Here is a 19,314-nt window from a genome sequence, read left to right on the forward strand (position 1 = left end):
ACACATTGATCTAATATTTATTGCATGGAGAAGTTTAGGTAAATAATGTGTATATCTGTACAAAAATCATAATTTCATGCTGCAGACTTCCCCTTTTAAAGCAGTAGTAAACAAACAAATAAATAAATAAATAAAGTATTAACAAATAAATAAATGCCTTTAATAAATTCATTTGTTAAATAATCAATCCGACAATCAGGGCAAGTTTCAAATGACACTTTTGAAGTAGCTGTGGCCATGTTGATTGCTCAAACTCTAGTTTGAGATCAAATGTGGTGAGTTTTGTTTGCTGGGCACATGTTTTAAGGACTCGAGTACCTTGAATTCTGGAATTTTCCAGCACTATAATGAAAAATAAATCCATTCGAGGATTTTGTCATATTTCCCTTGGGAAAATTACAATTGAATCCTTGCACTTCCAAATTTCTGTCATAAGGAGAGGGTTGAGATCAAATGTGGTGAGTTTTGTTTGCTGGGCACATGTTACTTGAGTACCTTGAATTCTGGAATTTTCCAGCACTACCCGGTATAATGAAAAATAAATCCATTCGAGGATTTTGTCATATTTTCCTTGGAAAAATTATAATTGAATCTTTGCACTTCCAAATTTCTGTCATAAGGAGAGGGTTTGAGATCAAATGTGGTGAGTTTTGTTTGCTGGGCACATGTTACTTGAGTACCTTGAATTCTGGAATTTTCCAGCACTACCCGGTATAATGAAAATAAATCCATTCGAGGATTTTGTCATATTTTCCTTGGAAAAATTATAATTGAATCTTTGCACTTCCAAATTTCTGTCATAAGGAGAGGGTTTGAGATCAAATGTGGTGAGTTTTGTTTGCTGGGCACATGTTTTAATGACTTGAGTACCTTGAATTCTGGAATTTTCCAGCACTATAATGAATTATTATCAGCATGGCGTACTTGTATATGTATTCACAGTATGTTTTGTTCAGGTATTTTACCGTATTGTTGTTGTCGAGGGGCTAATCATCCATGATTCCTTAGTACATGTAGTACCAGTGACATCAACGTATACAGGTCTTTCAGGCTGATATTGTCTGGCTTATCAACACTGTACTTCAGAAGTAAACATTCTGGTGCAAATGGTAAGCCTGCAAGACCTGTTTATACCGGTACTCTGTATGAAAAGTAGAATGAAAAGTAGTGGCAGCTGCAAAGGGTCACATGCATCTGAACTGATATCAACACCTGTTAATGGCAGTACCTACTGATGAGTACAGCTACAACAAAAATGTGTTTATTCAGTGTTTTGTTTGTTTAATGGAAAAATCTGTCCTGAAATTTGTGGGTATCATATCAGTATGAGTTATGTATGAATCTAAATACTGAGATTTTCAACAATACATGTATGTTGCATGTGAATCTAAATACAGAGAGTTTCAAAATCAATTAAAAATAAATTTAGAAAATGTTATTCATATCATTACTCATTACCTCTGTCTGCTTTGTGCTCAACATGTGATCATGTTTGCACACAAAAGGTACATGTGCACGTATATTAATGTAGACAGTGCATCTGTAATGTATAATTTATTAACTAGATGGCTTGCTAAACGGTCAAAGTTTAAGTGTGTGTGTGTTGACAATGACTGCAAGGATGGACCGTTACAGTTGTATATCGTTGGAGGGGGCTGGCAAAACATTGTAAAGGAAAATCTGAAGAGCAAAACAATTTTAGAAAGAGATGTTTTTGTAGCCATGGTATTTTTTGGCCGAAAAAGTATAGTGTGTGCTGAGAGTGAAAGACTTAAACTTTGCTGAAGCTTTCATCTTGGAAACTTAATTTACCCTTTGAAAGTTTAAGCGCCAAAGTCAGTTTTTTTTTTGCATATATGAAATATGCATCAGTCAATTTTTTCATTGTTTTGCCAAAATTTTGATAAAAGACTGGCCAATGAAATTTGTTGTCCATTTGGTCCAAAATTATCAAGAAGGTTACAAAACATTCATTAAAATTGGTAAAAATGTTGCACTAAATTAACTAAAATTTACAGCATTTAAAGGGTTAAACCATCCTCTCAGCAAATCAATAATAAAAATTGGGGGTCACAGTACAAATTTTAGTACAAGAAAAACAAATTACCCAATCTACTAATATTTGAAATTCAAAATGGCCACCATCCCTGTGTTATTAAACTCTATAGCGATAAATTAAATTTATGATTTTCACAAAAAGGAAATCACTATTAATATGTATTTATCCCAAGAGCTTCCAAATTAGCCCACATAAGTGATAGATAAGGAAAGTGTTGTGAAAAGATTGTGAGTCCAACTGTACTGGTATGTCGGCTCACATGCAAAGAACTGCCTGAATATGGTTATGGCCGATTTCATTGAACAAACTCTCCTTTAATGCAGTGCCTGAAAATTTCCCTTTTTTCCAAAGGTCCCAGGACCAGTTACCTGTTCTGTTTTTACTGTTCCCAAAGTGAAATCCACTGGTCCTCAAAAATTGCAAAGCAATATGAGAATGAATCATTTCTCTTACTCATGATTTAGTACATTTATTTCTATCAGATTTGCTTTGGATGCACAGTTTTAAATTTTTGTAATACAGACATACACGTATTGCATATACGTTGACTTTGCAGATTTCTTAAGTTCTTGTTCAGTAGTTTCATCTGTCCATTTGTACTACCGGTAGTCTATGGACTTTTGAGGGGTAATTTTATATTAGTTCTTGATGAAAGTTCACTGGTCCCGGACCTTAGACCAGTGCTATTTTCAGGCCATGTAATGCCAGCATAAACTGCAGTTTATACTGGTATTACAGTTAATTACACGATGGATTCTTTAAGCGTTGTGTAAAGATACCTTGTTAAGGATTATTAAGTGTAAATTTTTTCCATTTTGCCAGACAGACATTTTCATCTTTATTTATTCTTTATTGCAATTCTAGCCTTGTAAATTACAAGAGCACTGAGATACAGCTAGTGTGCTTTTAAGAAACAAAATGATGATAACAGTAACATGCATGATTTGCAACCTGTTCAATAAAAACTTCAAACAGGAAGTGTCACTTACATGTATGATAGCACACTTGATTGTAAAATTTAATCATTTCTATAAAGGATGAAATCATATCACACTGACAGTGACTCTTTCTCTATGTACAATGTACCGGTGTGTCGTCAAGGTGTATATCTAACGTGGTAACAAAATGGCGTCAAGTGAAGGAGAATATATGAAGCACTGTAATCATACCAGTGTACATGTAGATTTATGATTCATGGCTGCCACTTGTGATCTCAGAGTCATAAATTAATACAGGTTATATTTCAGTGCAGTCCGATCAGTGATTCTGTGGAGAGTTCACCTCTTCAATTTCATAATGGTCACTCTCAGGGAGTCCGGGAAGATTCACGTGTTATAAAAATGTCTGTAGAGTAGTGCTCCTTGTTAAAGGGAAACCATCGTCAGAACTGCGCTTGTGCAAGTTTCTTGGTTACAAACAATATATTTTGTTGATGATATCTTGATGCACCTTGTCATCATAGCTGCAACATTTAAATTATACGATGTAGATTATGACAGACACGTTTTAACTTTCATCAATCACCATCGTACCTTGGATACAGTGTTTACATTGGTCATATGGGTCCCATGCGACGTTTGAGGCAGTTCCGACGACTGTATCCCTTTAAATTTGGTGGAAACCAGTCATACGACTCTTGTGGTTGTAAAAAATATCATTTATTAATTGCATACTATATGAGCCACATGTAGTTTGACAACTGCCCAAGGATGATGCCTGTTGTACAAGAAAACTTTCCATATCACACTCACTGTGTTATTAGTTGACTCAAGGAACTTTAAAGAAATTCCTATGGATTGAAAGAGTTCTGAGACATGGGGATGGGGGTGGGGGGGTACTTCCATGAACAAAGAAGGCAAAGTTTTGTACATTGTACGTGCATACACATGCAACTGTGACAGGGCCACCTGGTACACATACTTGTTGACAAAATACACTTCTAAAGTTTTATTGATCATATGCCTGACCTCAAGAGTCGTGCACCTGCTCACCCTGGGAAGTTTAACCCCTGGCTTTATTGAGGTCAATCCATAGTTACCAATTTAGGTCACTCCAAAATGACCCATATTGAACTCAATAGAAATCTGCAACTTTTTAAATGTATTTCCTGATATTCTTCTTCTTTTCCTAAAATAGGTTATTCTTCAACTCTTTGAATTGTATCAGAATGCCAAGGTTCAAATCAACAAGTATGTTGGTGGTGTCTGACATTGCTGTTGACAAGAAAATTGTATTCCAGACCAGAGTTTATTTCACAGTGCAGTGATAGGATCGCTGTTTGTACAAAGAGCGTTGTGTTATGCAAGGCCAATACTTGTACCGGTACATGTACCATTTCCACAAACAGTTGAGAGGAGAAGAAGAAAATTACTTTTTTTCTGAACAAAGATATGAAAATGAGAATGAAAATTTTATCAAAAGTTACACATGTTGTCCTTGTTATAATAAACACAGAACCTCAGAATCTACTACAACTGTTGAACTTGAAGTTTAGACATAGGGAAATTATTTTCATGAGTGATATATATTGTTTACTGGTTGTGTATTCACACAAAAGCATTAAATGTGTGGAACAAAGAAACAGAATAAGTATCTTTTCAAAATCTAAGAGAACTAAGAAGGATTTTGTTAGAACAAGTACTTTGCCACTTATGGTAAAAGCTTTGGTACATGTATCATAGAAACTCAGCTTGTCGCAATGTACACACATGTAGTATTATGTATATTGGTATCTGTGTTAGACTTTATCTTTGTACATTTATACATGTATAAGCAATATGATCAATATGAGAGCATACCCTATATATTTAATTAATTAAATTTAATTAATTGGGTACCTGTTACTCAAGTTTCGCATATTCGTGCAATCACCAAACCAGTATCTTTGTACATACACACATAAATAAATCCATACATGTACCTACATACATACTACATACACATGTATATATATATATATATATATATATATATATATATATATATATATATATATATATATATATATATATATATATATATATATATATATATATATATATATATGTATATATATACATGTGTATATATATATATATATATATATATATATATATATATATATATATATATATATATATATATATATATATATATATATTATATATATATATCTTACTGGGAAAAACACTCACAAATCTTCTATTTGTCTTTTTTGAAAGATGCTCCATGAAGCAGGTCTGCATGTAATGTTTATGAATGTATCTGTCTTGTCATGTTACAGGAGGAGCAGAGGAGAAACAACCAATTATCTGCAGAATTATGGTGTTCTAAAATACTGCAATTCCCTGTTCTTCGAGAAAAACATGAAAATGTCATCCTGGTATACACCCTGTCTCCACTTCTCTATGGAAAAATCAAGCAACCGGAAAAGTGGCTAAATTGGGCAACAAATTGTAGTCTTTTTAAGAAAAAAATGTGAGTAAACATCGTGTGTTTTTAATCATATTGCATAGGATTGCACCATTGAAACACATTGAATGACTATCAGGCCAAAATCACTTATCTTTTTCATGTCTGCAGCTTCACATAATTCACCAACGCTGACCAAATAAATGATAACCAATCTGTGTAACTGATAATTGTAGGAAATTTTATAGGTCAAACACACTTGTATATACAGTATGTGTAATTGCACTCTCTATCCTACAAATTGGACTGTATGTGTCCAGGACAGTCCCGCTGCAAAGATACTGTAGCAAAATAGCCCAGATTTACTGAAAACATACCTAGATATACAAGCTACAAGGTTAGGCAAATAGTCAGATCAAATGGTGAACAATTGACGTCATTCAGTGGGTCAGAAAGAAACTTGTGTACTGTATCAGTACATACATGTACTACTGCTATCAGCTGTCTAGGGTTTTATATACTGTAAATTTAAAAGGTGTACCACGTGCACTTCTCTGATTCATCAAACGTTTCAACTTATCTTCCTCACACTTAGCCATACCACAACCAAACATAATTCTAAGGGGTGTGTTCTTTGTGTTCAGACCTCTTAGTACAGGCAAGATATATACCAAAAGGGAGATCAGTCACATGCTACATGTATTCTTTAAACTTTGGTTAAGAGTATTGTTCTTTTTTTTTGAAGTTAAATTGCAATGAGAATGAATGTGAAGGTTCTTGAAATTTGTTTACGGACATCTCTATTTGTAAGCTACATGTAGTTTGCTTATTTTGTTAATTCTCTGGTTTACTTGGTGTGTTTTTTTCAGTGATGAAGCAACATTAATTAAACCTTTAACAGACAAAGACATGACAGCGGTAGAGACAATAGAAATGGCACATAATTTATTTTCAACAAAATTAGTAAGTAAGAATTCATTTCTTTCAGCATCTCATGTTTGAAAGTTTGAGTACATCAGTACCAGTACATGTAAAACAACAACATTTTCAAAGGGGACATTCTTTGGTGAATGATGCAATACGTTTACCAAGATGGCGCCTTTTTGTTGGTCCTTTTGATAATAATATTGCACTGAACATCAGGTACTTTACATGTACACTGCCAACCAATACTTTTGTATCTCAACAGCCTGTAAAAAATGGAACAGCCAACTTATATTGTAATGCATAATTTGCATATTCTTTTGTTATTAAAATTTATGGTGTATGGTTATCAACACTTTTAAAGATTGTTTGAAAAACGGAGGGGTAGCTAGCCCTTTAAAATTCCTAGTAAAAGGGGAACCCCGAATAGAGTTGTATGCAGTCCATTGCAGTGACTTTTATTTGATAACAATAATTGTATACAAGAGACTTTTCAACATTCCATTTCTATTAGAAGTAACTGAGTGAGTTAAGTGAAATGCCGTGTAAGCCTGGCAATAAAAATATGCTTTTCTCTTAATTGCTTTGCAGAAAGAGTGTGGAAGGTCATTTTTAAAAGAAATGCTAGATTTAACTTCATATGTAGACTTGGTAAGTAAGCCCCAGTCACCTTTTTATCACAGACAAGTGTGTAGCCTGAAAAACCCCCCCCCAAAAAAAAAATAAAAAAAAAAAATAAATAAATAAATAAAAAAATGTTGTTTCTCATCCATGCACCTGGATCCAAGGGTACATGTACAGTAGATTCTACGTCAGTTCTTCTTTCATTTTTGCTCCAAAAAAATGAATAAAGATAAGGCATTGTGCTTTGCACAGCTTAGAAATATTATCTGTGGATCAGGTGTATGCCACTGTACAATTTTGAGCAGTGAATTTATTGTCATCATCTTGCTGTGTCAGAATTACTGCTATTTGTAAACATTCCTATTTGTGTATTTTTAATCCCCACGGACGAAGTCCAGGGGGACTTATAGATTGGGTCATGTCCGTCCGTGCGTCAGTCCGTTCACGCAGATATCTCAGACATGCCCCGGTCAATTTCTTTCAAACTTTGCACAAGGATAGTACCCTATCCCATACAGATGCACGTCGATTTGTTTCACAATGTGATCAAATTTGGCCGTTTTAGAGGACTTTTTAGTTTACACCTCCATAGACTCCCATGTATAAGGCAGTTCTCCATAGACTTCCATGTATAAGGCAGTTCTCCATAGACTCCCATGTATAAGTCAGTTCTCCATAGACTCCCATGTATAAGGCCAAGAATATAAAAATTTAGTTTCTCATCGTATTCATGTTGCAAAAAGGATGCAGTGACACAGTTTTTAGTCCCCACGGATGAAGTCAAGGGGGCTTATAGATTGGGTCATGTCCGTCCGCGAGTCCATCCGTGAGTCCATCCGTTCACACAGATATCTCAGACATTTTGACAAAATGTCACGTGACCTCGGGGACCTTTGACCTCAAATATACATAGTTGTCCATAACTCAGTAACCACAAGTGCTACACCCTTCATATATGGTATGATGGGACACCTTATGACGCCACATATTGTACCTCATTAATTATGTGCATATCTAATTTTGAGCAAGCCAATAGAGCTGGATGTCTGATTTTTGGTATATAGGTAACTTAGCAATACAATTTTTTTGACAAAATGTCACGTGACCTCGGTGACCTTTGACCCAAATATACAAATTTGCCCATAACTCAGTAACCACAAGTGGTACACCCTTCATATTTGGTATGATGGGAGACCTTATGATGCCACATACTGTACTCATTAATTATGTGCATATCTAATTCTGAGCAAGCCAATAGAGCGGGATGTCTGATTTTTGGTATATAGGGATAACTATAGGATAGAAATTTTTTTGACACAATGTCATGTGACCTAGATGACCTTTTACCTAAAATATACGTTTATGTCAATAAATAAGTAACCATAAGTGCTATGTCCTTTATATTTAGTAGGATGGGAGACTTTATGACAACACGCGCTTTACCTCATTAATTATGTACATATCTAATTCTGGGCCAGCGAATAAAGCTAGAGGTCTGATTTTTGGCATATAGGGATTAATTAGCAATACAATTTTTTTTATACATAAATATGCATAACTCAGTAACCACAAGTTCTATACCCTTCAATTTTGATAGGATATTAGACCTTAAGATGTCACATCTTGTACCTCATTTATTATGCACATAGGTATTTCTTTGCTGGTCAATGCAGCTAGAGGTCTGATCTTTTTTCCTGATTTAGAACCATAACTTAGACATGCCTCATGTGTTTCAAATTGGGAACAACGACATAGACCTATGTGCCCATAGATCTCAACATATACACTCCAGTGATACTTCTTAATGACCACATTTCCCTGCCCCATCAAGACTAATACTCCTATTACAAGTGGGGACTATGTCATTGTCAATGACTTGTTTAATAATGATAGTTTGATCTTGTGAGCTCAAAAAAAAAAGATAATCCAACAAAAAAGACAAAAACTGATGATGTCAATTTTTTGGGGGACCAAGGATGAGAAACAAACCTAGAATTTGGAAAGGGGCATTGTAAGATTTCTGCACTGCACTTATGGTACGGTTGACCCACATAGTTTTGTATGCCAGCATAATGGCTGTGGGGCAACCTGTTTGTGTGATGTACCATGTGGTGTTTGGAATCTGAAATTCATGCTTGTATATTTTTATTGTGAAGTTATGCTTTCATTTTTTTTTGCAAAACACACCAACTTTGGGCATGTAGTTGAAAGAATTATTACAATCAGCCCAGTCATTTCAGATGACGGTTTTGTCCTCAGTGTCCAACCCAGATTGTGTATTTCCTGCCAGGCTATTTACTGATTTTGTGATTTGAATTGTGATGTGCATGGACCAGAATTGAGGCAACCATAGTTCCAAAACTATGAGTTCATCTCACTTGTGTGATGCTATATTATACAGTACACAGATTGACTGATCATTAGGGCAACAGCATATGTTTGTTTCTTGAGGGTCTGAGACTCGCCCCTTAGCAGTCTGTTTCATGAGAGCCTATGCAGAGGGAAATAGACTTTTGGCGACACTCAGGCCCAAGGGGAAAACAAACACCAATATAGCCAGTCAATATGTATTTTTATCACAAGTTGTCCAAATTTCTCTCTGAAAAGTCAAGAAGTTCCTCTTCTATCATTCATCTCAGTTGTAGACACATTTTCACGAAGGCAACAGTCTTATGTTCAGGTGTTCTAGAGTGCTTGTACATGTATGCATAGACAGCCTGTCAAACACACAGGTAAAACAGTTGTGGAAACTGTCAACTGGTACATGTATTCGTCTAGACTTTACATACCGGTATCTCAGCATCAAGATTACACATACCAACTTACCATAAATGGATGAGGTGTGTTTTTGTTACTCACCTTATCCAAATAATGTCACTACCAAAGTTGTTTGATCCTAGGCAACGTGGTTGCAACGATAATCACATGTATTTGGCAAAAATCTGAAAAGCTGAGTTCCTGTACTTTGATAAATGTATTGTCATTTCCAAACAATGTCTCAATGGTTCTTACATATGTTTTTTTTTCACTGTTACTCTATTGCAGCATGAGAAAATGGAGGAATCATTTAAGAGAGCTGTTGTCAATAGAAACTTCATTATTATGATGTAAGTGAATTGAAGTGTTTTGGCAGACCACATTGCCGGAAGGTTTTTAAATTTTCAGAGCGCCTTTTTGACCAGGCAGTAATCACATAAAAAGTAGCGGATATGTTTAATAAAAAAACCTGGCATTTTTCTTCTCTATTAAATGAGACTTTGTTGGCACCCAGGTGCTTTATCAAGAACCCTCGCCAGGGTTATACCTGTCCTTAGATAATGTATGTTCGATTGTTTGTAGTGTTTCTGTGTATGGGAAGTTAAACTGAAAAAGTATTTTGTTGTTTGTTACACATGTGATACAAAGATCAGAATTGGTCTGATATGCTTTAGATCCAACCACAAAGGTAGTTTACATGATGATAAAAATCGTAATGATAATTTTTCCAGAGCGATTTCCATCAATAAAATATCAAACCACTTTACAATAAAAATACAAAGATTATAAAAATACATTAATTATAAAAGTATGCTGAAAATGCACTGATTGAAAGACACACTCGACGATACTGCTTGCTAAAATTTAAAATAAGAACAGAAAAGAACAACAAACCACCGGATGACCTAGTTACAGTACTTTTTGAAGAGGTATGTTTTAAGAGATTTTTTAAAAGAAGCAACAGATTGTGACAGCCTTTTGGTAAGACATTCCATAGAGTTGCATTCAAGAAAGAACTATAGCCAAAGTGTTTCTGTTCCCAGTTCACTGGTTCCAAAACGGGTGCAAACGCTGATCATGTTAAAAGTTTAGGATCACGAACTGTTACCAGGTCAGGAAGATAGCAGGCGCCCAATTGTGCAAGATTTTATAAACAAAAAAAAAATTTTGAAATCAATTCTAGCATGGATAGGCAGCCAGTGTAGCTCCTGCCTTACAGATGTGATGTGTTCATGCAATTTCGTTTGTGTGACAAGACCAGCAACAGAATTTTGTAAGTAACTGGATAACGAACAGCAAACTATTGCAGTAATCGAGCTCGATGTTACAAAAGTGTGCACAAGTCTTGCAGTGTTTGTGCGATCTAATACATTTCTAATTCGACCAATTCTATGGAGAGCAAATGATGCAGTCTGACAAAATTTCAAAATGTGAGTACTCATATCTGCACAGCGATGTAAAAATGATGTCAACTTTGTTCTGCTTCTGAAACATTCTGTAGCATGGATGAACTGCCAAAACAGCACACTATACAGTATGATTTACAGATGATTTACAGGCTACCAAACCTGGACGTGCACAAGATGACCATTTTTGTCTGTTTCTTAGCTCACATTTGGAACATGTATATGGGTTTAGTGTCTGGGGCTGTTTCTTAGGAACCACATAGCTAGGGGGTCAAAACTACCCATAATCCATCTTGGACAATAGGCTGTTAATAGAGGGCACTTAAAAATTGCTGAGTTAAAGGGTATGCTTTGCTGGGGCTGTTTTGAATGAGCGGCCATGTTACAGCTAATGTCAATGTCAATGGTGAGATTGATTGATAAATTGGAGATCACAGCAATTTGACTGTTTGTTCCTTTTCATTTGTTCCTTTTCATTTGTGGAAGTTTTGTAACTTCAACTGCAGTTTTTTTACTGAGAATCTCTGACTTGTGTGCTTTAGCTGATGGTCATTGTACAGTGCAGTTCATATTCAGTTACTCAAACTACATTCACTGACTCAGCTTAGAGAAGGCAAGTGCTCTCATTATTACTGATGATGATTGTCAAAGCTGTGTTTCATTCATAAACCCAGTTAGTAAAAAAGTAAGCTGTGATTTCTGACTAGGTTTGTGGTTTGTGTGCCCACAATGTAAAGCATAATGGCATATTGGTGTGAAGGTTTCTACTGGTACAGCCATAAGACATAAACCTCTTATCAGCTTCTTTGGTTCCATTCATGATACCCTATCAATTATTATGGTGCTCTAGCTGTCAATTTCTCTGCCTGTGTGGGCATATGAGAAACAAGCAGGTTTGCAAAATGGTGACAGTAAATATATATCCCACAGTTTGCTTGGACAGGAACTTCTCCTATAAAAGCCAGATTATCATAAATCTATGCAAATGTAAAAAAGTCACACTACTGATGGGATGCGCTGTGTCTGGTCCCAGAATCTTATAATTTTGCCATGTTTCAGGCGTTCATTGTCATTGAATCTTGCATATGATGTCTGTGAATATATTGCGACTAAACTTGACTCGAAAATAAACTGAAAAAAATGTTCAGATTTTTTGTTGCAGAACGCATGTTTCAAAATGTGTACACTGTACAACCATTTGAGCTTCTTTGCATATGTCATGGAAGTGCCCATGATGATTATTCAAATTACATGCAGTTAAGGTAGAACGCACCTCGGGGACAGACATTCGGACTCTCAAACTTTTACATTTCTCTTCTGATATACCACATGTGGAGGTTCATTTTAGAGCTCTGGTGAAAGAAAACTTTTCACCGGCTTAGTTTTTTGAAATTAAAAAATTTTGATTTTTCTCCATAGTTAACACAGGGATGGTGGCCATTTTCAATTTCTAATATCGGTAAATCTTGGGTAATTTGTTTCTCTATTACCAAAATTTGCACGGTGACCCCCTATTTTTATTCTTGATTTTGAAAGAGAATGATTGAAAGATTCCTTGAGGAAAGTTAGAGCAAAAGTTTAAGTCTTTCACTTCCGAGGTGCATACTTACTACAATGAACTCTGAGAATTCAAAAACTCCGGCCCAGTGTACCGGTATATAAATGGCTGTGTCATCAGTAATCCCCGTATTGTGCACCCATGGTCCTGTAACTTCCAGTTTAAAATGAAAACTTATTGGTACTATTAGTACAAGAGAACAGAGGTGTATTTTTGAATAAAAATAAAAACTGAAGAAAAAATCAACACCTGCTGAACTACTGTGACTCTTCTTGAATATGAAATGTGAAGCTGTGATAATAACAGGAGTTTGACAGAGTGCGAGTGTTGTTAATTTAAAAGCTATCTACCATAATTGCATGTTTCATTTGCCTTTATAGAGTTTCAATATTTTTTCCGTTCACGTAAGAATTTACACAGCCCCCATGTGTAGGTTGTTGCACTGGTATCTTTACATACTTTCATTGCATTATTTCTCCTACCACAGCAATGAGCTAAAAGATGACCTAAAAAGTAACGATTTAACATTCAATTACGTCGCTGGAGCCATGTTGCTTTCCCTACTACAGTGTGAGTATTTTATCTTTGCATTGAACCATTTTTCAGGTAGATTCAGTGTACTATTACCAGGTTTAGTGGACACGCCTATCATATTTGCATAAGTAATTGTTCCAAAATTTGATACACTCTGAATATTCTGCTGATGTGCAGTGTGCTCAGAAGGGTATATCTGATTGGTCGATTGTCACTATTCACAGCATCTTAGGGAGTGTTTTTGTATTATGTAATTATAACGGTCAGATTCATCCACCCAATTAGATATCAGCTCCCACGACGCTGCACATCAGCCCTGAATATTCAATGATAATGACTCATTATCCGTTGGTTTCATACTTCAGCAATGCGAATTAATACACTTTGAGTAAACAAGTACAAATGAGCCTTGAATGCCAACTTTTGGATACCCTGAAAATCTACGCAGTATCTGCTATCTTTGTATGATTAGGGTTATAAAAATGTTAAAATGCATCACATCTATTACAGTCAAGAGTATGTCATTGTGAACAGAGGTTACCTGTGTTTGCAAGCTTAAATTTTGTTTTGTGCAGCGTGACGACAACTGCACTTTAATATGTCAAATCGGTGTGATGTTTGTCTTTCAGATTGTCAACATGTCAGGAAGTACTGTCTTGACAATAAAAATGAAGCAGATTTATTTCAAAAAGAAAACAAATCAAATGAAAAAGTAAGTATAACACATCTTGGTATCCCAGAACTCCTTCAGCCCAGGTTGCCTAAGCCATTGCAAGTCATTCATAGCATGTTGTCTGTGTATGTGTCCATGTTGTTTGTGTGCCTTTGTGAGCTGATAATTCGTGTCGCATTTCACTTGATATGAACATCGGTATATTTCTAGGAGTTTCCTGCACAAGTATGAATCTTATTGAAGATGATCAAGTTCACCGGAAAAATTGTTGCCAATTTCTGTGTAACATGCATGCTTTAGGGTACAAAGTCATGAAAGGGGATTGAACAATGCCTTTGGTGTCATTGTTCATGGAAGATCTATATTCTCATTTGTAATTTACAAACTTGTCATTTACAGTGACATTATCATATAGGTGCAACGTAACTGTATATGTTTATTAGCCATGACAATTTTACCTCAGTCTTCTTGTCAATGATTTTGTGTTATACATTTTTAGCTCACATTTTTTTCTATGAGGCAGCATCCAATTTTACTCTCATTGTCTCTAAGTTAAATTAATATTAGCAATATTCAGGGCTAGACAATTTTTTTCCTGTTCACTTGTGCGTGGGACAAGTGGATTTGCAATTTCACTTGTCCTCACAAAAATTTTACTTGTCCTCCATTTGTAATAATCATACTTGCGACGAATTCCGTAGCGGCTTTCAGGGCTTTCTTATTTTGGTAATTTTCGCCGATGTTGACACCGATTTTTCTCAAAAGTTCACATTGAAGTAACCCTGCGTACAGCTCTGTGTGTTCCCGGCGTTATATGGCCTCCACCACAAGAGGCCGTATAACACCAGGAACACACAGACCTGTACGCAGGGCTAACATTGAAGGTACATATCATACATCGGCTTCCCGTGTTTGGCAAGCATAAATGCCGTCGTAAACAGATTGGTCAGTTTCTGTCACTTGTCGTCGTCATTCAGTCTAGGAATTGTGAGTGCATGCGATCAGGGTGTTGGCTAGTGAAACCGTATCGGGCTCAGCGGACCCACAAAATTTCCACAAATCATTGTCCCCGTCACGATCTCATCTGTGATGCGTCAAACAGTCCAAATGCAGTTGACTTGACTCGTGAAACCTTATCAATTCAACGCGAAACATGTCGCATCCGTCAAGAAAAGCATTTCGCTTTCCAAGTGGTTTGGCAATGGTGGGGTATTTGAGACACGACGTACAGAACATTTTGGAGCCGTCATATTTCAATGAAGGCCACTGTGCTTTCCATTTCGGGAGATAACATCTACGGCGTTTTTCCTCATTATAACGCTTATGTTAAGATCTTTTGTCAGAAACATTGTTCTAATCATCACATCAAATCGTCGATTCTCAGACGATCTCACTCACGCTGGCCCTCGTGGCGCCATCGTAAATCATCACAACATCGTTTCTCAGAGTTACACAATGCCCATCGTCGTAAACCACGCGCCTCTTTAGGCAACAGCTTTGCTTGATTTTTGCGTAGGTCTGCGGAGCGGAAATTACGCTCTGGCTCGCGAAAATGCACAATGCCTTGTTTGCGTTAGTGGAAATATTACCGTAAAATACTCATATATTTACAGCAATCACTCCACAAACTATCTGCCAACAATGTTCGTCTACCTCGCGAGGCAGCATAAATGATTTTGAAGTACAGTATGGTCGATCGCCGATAAGCAATATGATTGGGTTTTGCAATTTTTTACCTAATTTGTTGGGGCGGAGCAGTCAGCATACAACAAAGAAATGCTGCTTACGCCAAATTTTAAGCGACTTTTTAAATTGGACGATGAAACAATTTCATGTCAATCATCGAAAAATTGCAACATTGTGTGAGTCGGTCGGCAAGTGAATCTCAGAAGAACGTCACAGTTGTATCTAAAAAAAAGTCAGTGATTGACATTTATTTTGTGTGTACGACAACGCGAATTGGGCGACACGTGCACAAACTGCAACTTAGGTTCACGTTGATTGCGCCAAAAGTTGCATAAACAACTTATCCGGCGGCGACCAGATTTTATTTTTGACTTGCCCGAATGCAAATTTCACTTGTCCCGGGCATTGGGCGATAGGAATTGTCAAGCCCTGAATATTAGTGGTGTCAGTGATGACATGTCGACCTCATGCGAACACTTGAAATCATATGCCAAATTGAAGTTCTTATTGTGTTCTTATTGTCTTTTTTTTTTCATTTAATGATAAACTTTATTTCTGATAGGGAGCTGATATTTGTTACTGTATTTTGGGATGCTTCCTAAAAATAATGTATAAAGACACAGACACTGAGGTTTTAAAATTGCTGCAAAATGTAATGCTGGAACTTGAATCTGAGAGTCCCTCTGCAAAGTAGACTCTTCTCCCAACCAAATTTTCTTCGATATGTTTTTCGTACAGGAAAGTGATGAGGTACGTATTAAAGGCAACAATGAATTTAAGGACGGCAGATACAAAGATGCATGTCAGAGGTACACATCTGCAATCAATAGAGAGTAAGTATGTTCTGCATGTTCTCCATACATAGAAATAGTATTATAAAGGCATTTCACTCTTTTTATACCCAGGTTCCAAAATGCTGGGCTTTTCTTTTTTTTCATTTGCCAAATTTTGTATTTGCGCTGTACCTGTATACAAGACCAGTACATATTGAGAATGATGACAAATATTTGATCAGCTGATTGCCCTCGAACAATCACTTTCAAGCAGCTACCTGTGCTTTGATCAGCTGATGGTAAGTGACCAATCACAGTTAAGGTAGTGATTGTTACATTTTAGTCAGCTGATTGTCATTGACCAATCATTGCCAAGGCAACTTTCCATTTTACATAAAGTCATAGGTAAGTGAATTCAGTGTCGGGAACATTTCTTATGCACCCTTTGATGTAGAGGGCTAACAGCCAACTGTACTGAATGGATTGTCTGACCCACAAATATGACTGCTCATAATTATCACACGATCAGTGTACCTGTACATACACCAACGTATTGTCTGTGTTTCCATTTTGAGTTCTAAAAAGCCAAGGCTTGCAATTGGCAGTATTTAATCTAAGCTAGGGAGTTCAGACATTTTACTGGTCAGCTGATGATACCGAGCTTTACATTTGAGCATACATGTACCTTGTTTCTTTTACTGTACCTAGAAGAGTATAATGTTGAGCAAGCACACCTTGAGAGAGCGTTACCTCAAAATTAGAACGGTCACAGCTAGAAACCATTCTTTTTTCTCAGTTGCCCACAGTCGAATTGTAATTGCATTGAAATAAGGTGTGTACAATGTCTGAAAACTGCATTGTCACTTTACAGTGATATCTTCTACTTTGTTTTCACAGTCGTTACAATGAAAGACTTTACTGTAATCGAGCACTCACCTATCTGAAGACCAAAGATTTTGCAAAGGCTGCATCCGATGGCAAGAGAGCTATAATTTTGAAAGCAGCATGGCCAAAGGTAAGCCAAGCAAGCCAGTGTTATCTCATTACAAAAGCGTCAATTAGTTTGTAAGTGGGCAAAGTATACCAACATAAAAAATCAGCAGCAACACAACAATCTTATTGTGAATGACCTTTATTTTGAAGTAATAATTGTCTAACCTGTAAAACCTGTCTAACCAAACCCTGTCTAAACTGAACCCTTTTCCCAGTCCCATTCCAATAGAGCTCCATGTTAAAGGACCTCTCTAAACCGAACACCTCTCCAAACCCAACAATTATATATATATATATATATATATATATATATATATATATATATATATATATATATATATATATATATATATATATATATATATATATATATATAATATAGACCAGAAAAGACAATTTTTCAAGATTCTGCCCATGAAGTGAATGTTCTAGTCATTTGATGTGAATACTTGCACACCTAATACCCAAAGAAACAGGTATAAAGCACCCCCCCCCCCAAACGTTTCTGGTCCTTGAATTCAGCAAAAGTGATGTGGTGACGTGATTGTCTTTTTTTCTTTTTTTAATTCTTAACTATGCTGGTTTGGCACTATTGATGCAACAGTTATTGTCTTTTATCACTGGCTGCATAATACTTGCGTTTTCTTTTTAGCATTTTTGGACATGCAAACAGGGATATCAAGGATAGCTGTACTGATGAGTATGTAACCCAAAAAAGCCATGACGCGCAGTTTCTGAAATGACGCACGCGGTAACCAGAAACGATCTTTTTTTGGCCTAATGGACAACAGTGATACTAAAAGTTTGGTAACCTATTGACAACTTGTTTCACTCAGAGTTGTACGCAAATTTTGACAGTCGTCATGACAACGACCACGACCTTCTCAGCACGACTAGACATACTGTAGCAGGGCTTAAAATAGACCATGGGCTTTCTGTAGGGAGGAGGCATATTGTCTGTGATTGATACATTATGATCAAAATGCAATGAAAATGCATTTTCCTTGGCCATCATTTCCTGTGCTTGTCCACAGTAACCTTTGGTCTATTCAGCTCTGCGTCTATGCATCCCATAGACGTGTGTACATATGCCTAAGAAGAAGAGGCATATGTATACACGTCTATGGGGCGCATATACACAGAGCAGAATAGATCACAGGTGACTGTGGCCTGTCATCAAAGTACATCAGTTGAGATATTGAAACTTGGTTGCAAAGTCTCACTGCACGGTTGTCTTTGTAATTTGCATCAAGAAGTCATAGTCAGGCCTTACTCATGTTACTGTGTCCAACTGGATTTTACTCAGTTTAGCTCATTCCAAAGTGACGGACCCGACATGGCACGCCAAGCACTGGATGAATTTTATGTCCCGGTCTTTGGTAGTCTATGTGGGCTACCATTTCATGGATTTTGGTAGCCCCAGGCAAAAGTTGGTAGTCTGTGGATGCGGGAATACCGCTAATTTCGAACCCTGCAGTTGATGTAATCGACTATCTGTAACCACAGCAAAATCATACAAGCTTCCTATCTACCAAAGGACATGATACAGCTGAAAGACTATCAACTAGCATTTGCCTTAAAGCCGCACTTTTCAATCCCAGGTTCTCGCATTAGTGGAGTTCTCCTCCCAGTCAAACACTTGGCCAGTACGATGTTTGATTTCCATAACATTAATTACACAAACTGATCTCAACCCTTTGTCACCTTTTGCTAATCCTGTAAACAGAGTTTATACAAGCATTTAATTGACGGTCAGTTCAAATCGCCAACGGTCATTGATTCCCCACCACTAATGCTGAAATTTCCCAACAAATTGTCTTCCAGTCGCGTTAGACTTTGAATATAACCACAGAGTTCGATCGGCAGCAACTTCGCGCTGACCGCTTGGCAGTCTGTCTGCGTTTTTGCGGCTGAGGAAAACTAAAAAGTGGCATTTT

At 36.6% G+C, this 19,314-nt stretch overlaps 2 protein-coding genes across 2 annotated transcripts in view; both read left to right on the forward strand.

Annotated features, from left to right (window-relative positions):
* Positions 1-19,314, forward strand: part of LOC139133338 (E3 ubiquitin-protein ligase TTC3-like) — a 70,861-nt gene that overhangs the window by 16,692 nt on the left and 34,855 nt on the right. Inside the window, exons 3-10 of the mRNA XM_070699887.1 lie at positions 5,322-5,515; positions 6,319-6,412; positions 6,965-7,024; positions 10,043-10,104; positions 13,206-13,288; positions 13,882-13,964; positions 16,350-16,444; positions 17,282-17,399. The gene's annotated coding sequence lies outside the window, so the exon portion shown is untranslated. The remainder of the gene's footprint in view (positions 1-5,321; positions 5,516-6,318; positions 6,413-6,964; positions 7,025-10,042; positions 10,105-13,205; positions 13,289-13,881; positions 13,965-16,349; positions 16,445-17,281; positions 17,400-19,314) is intronic.
* The window catches only part of LOC139143555 (uncharacterized), a 36,618-nt gene that overhangs the window by 16,514 nt on the left and 790 nt on the right, over positions 1-19,314 (forward strand). Inside the window, exons 3-4 of the mRNA XM_070713990.1 lie at positions 16,350-16,444; positions 17,282-17,399. Coding sequence (XP_070570091.1) covers positions 16,350-16,444; positions 17,282-17,399 — 213 coding nt within the window. The remainder of the gene's footprint in view (positions 1-16,349; positions 16,445-17,281; positions 17,400-19,314) is intronic.

The sequence above is a fragment of the Ptychodera flava genome, chromosome 1 (genome assembly GCF_041260155.1).
Source record: "Ptychodera flava strain L36383 chromosome 1, AS_Pfla_20210202, whole genome shotgun sequence".
Lineage (NCBI taxonomy): Eukaryota > Metazoa > Hemichordata > Enteropneusta > Ptychoderidae > Ptychodera > Ptychodera flava.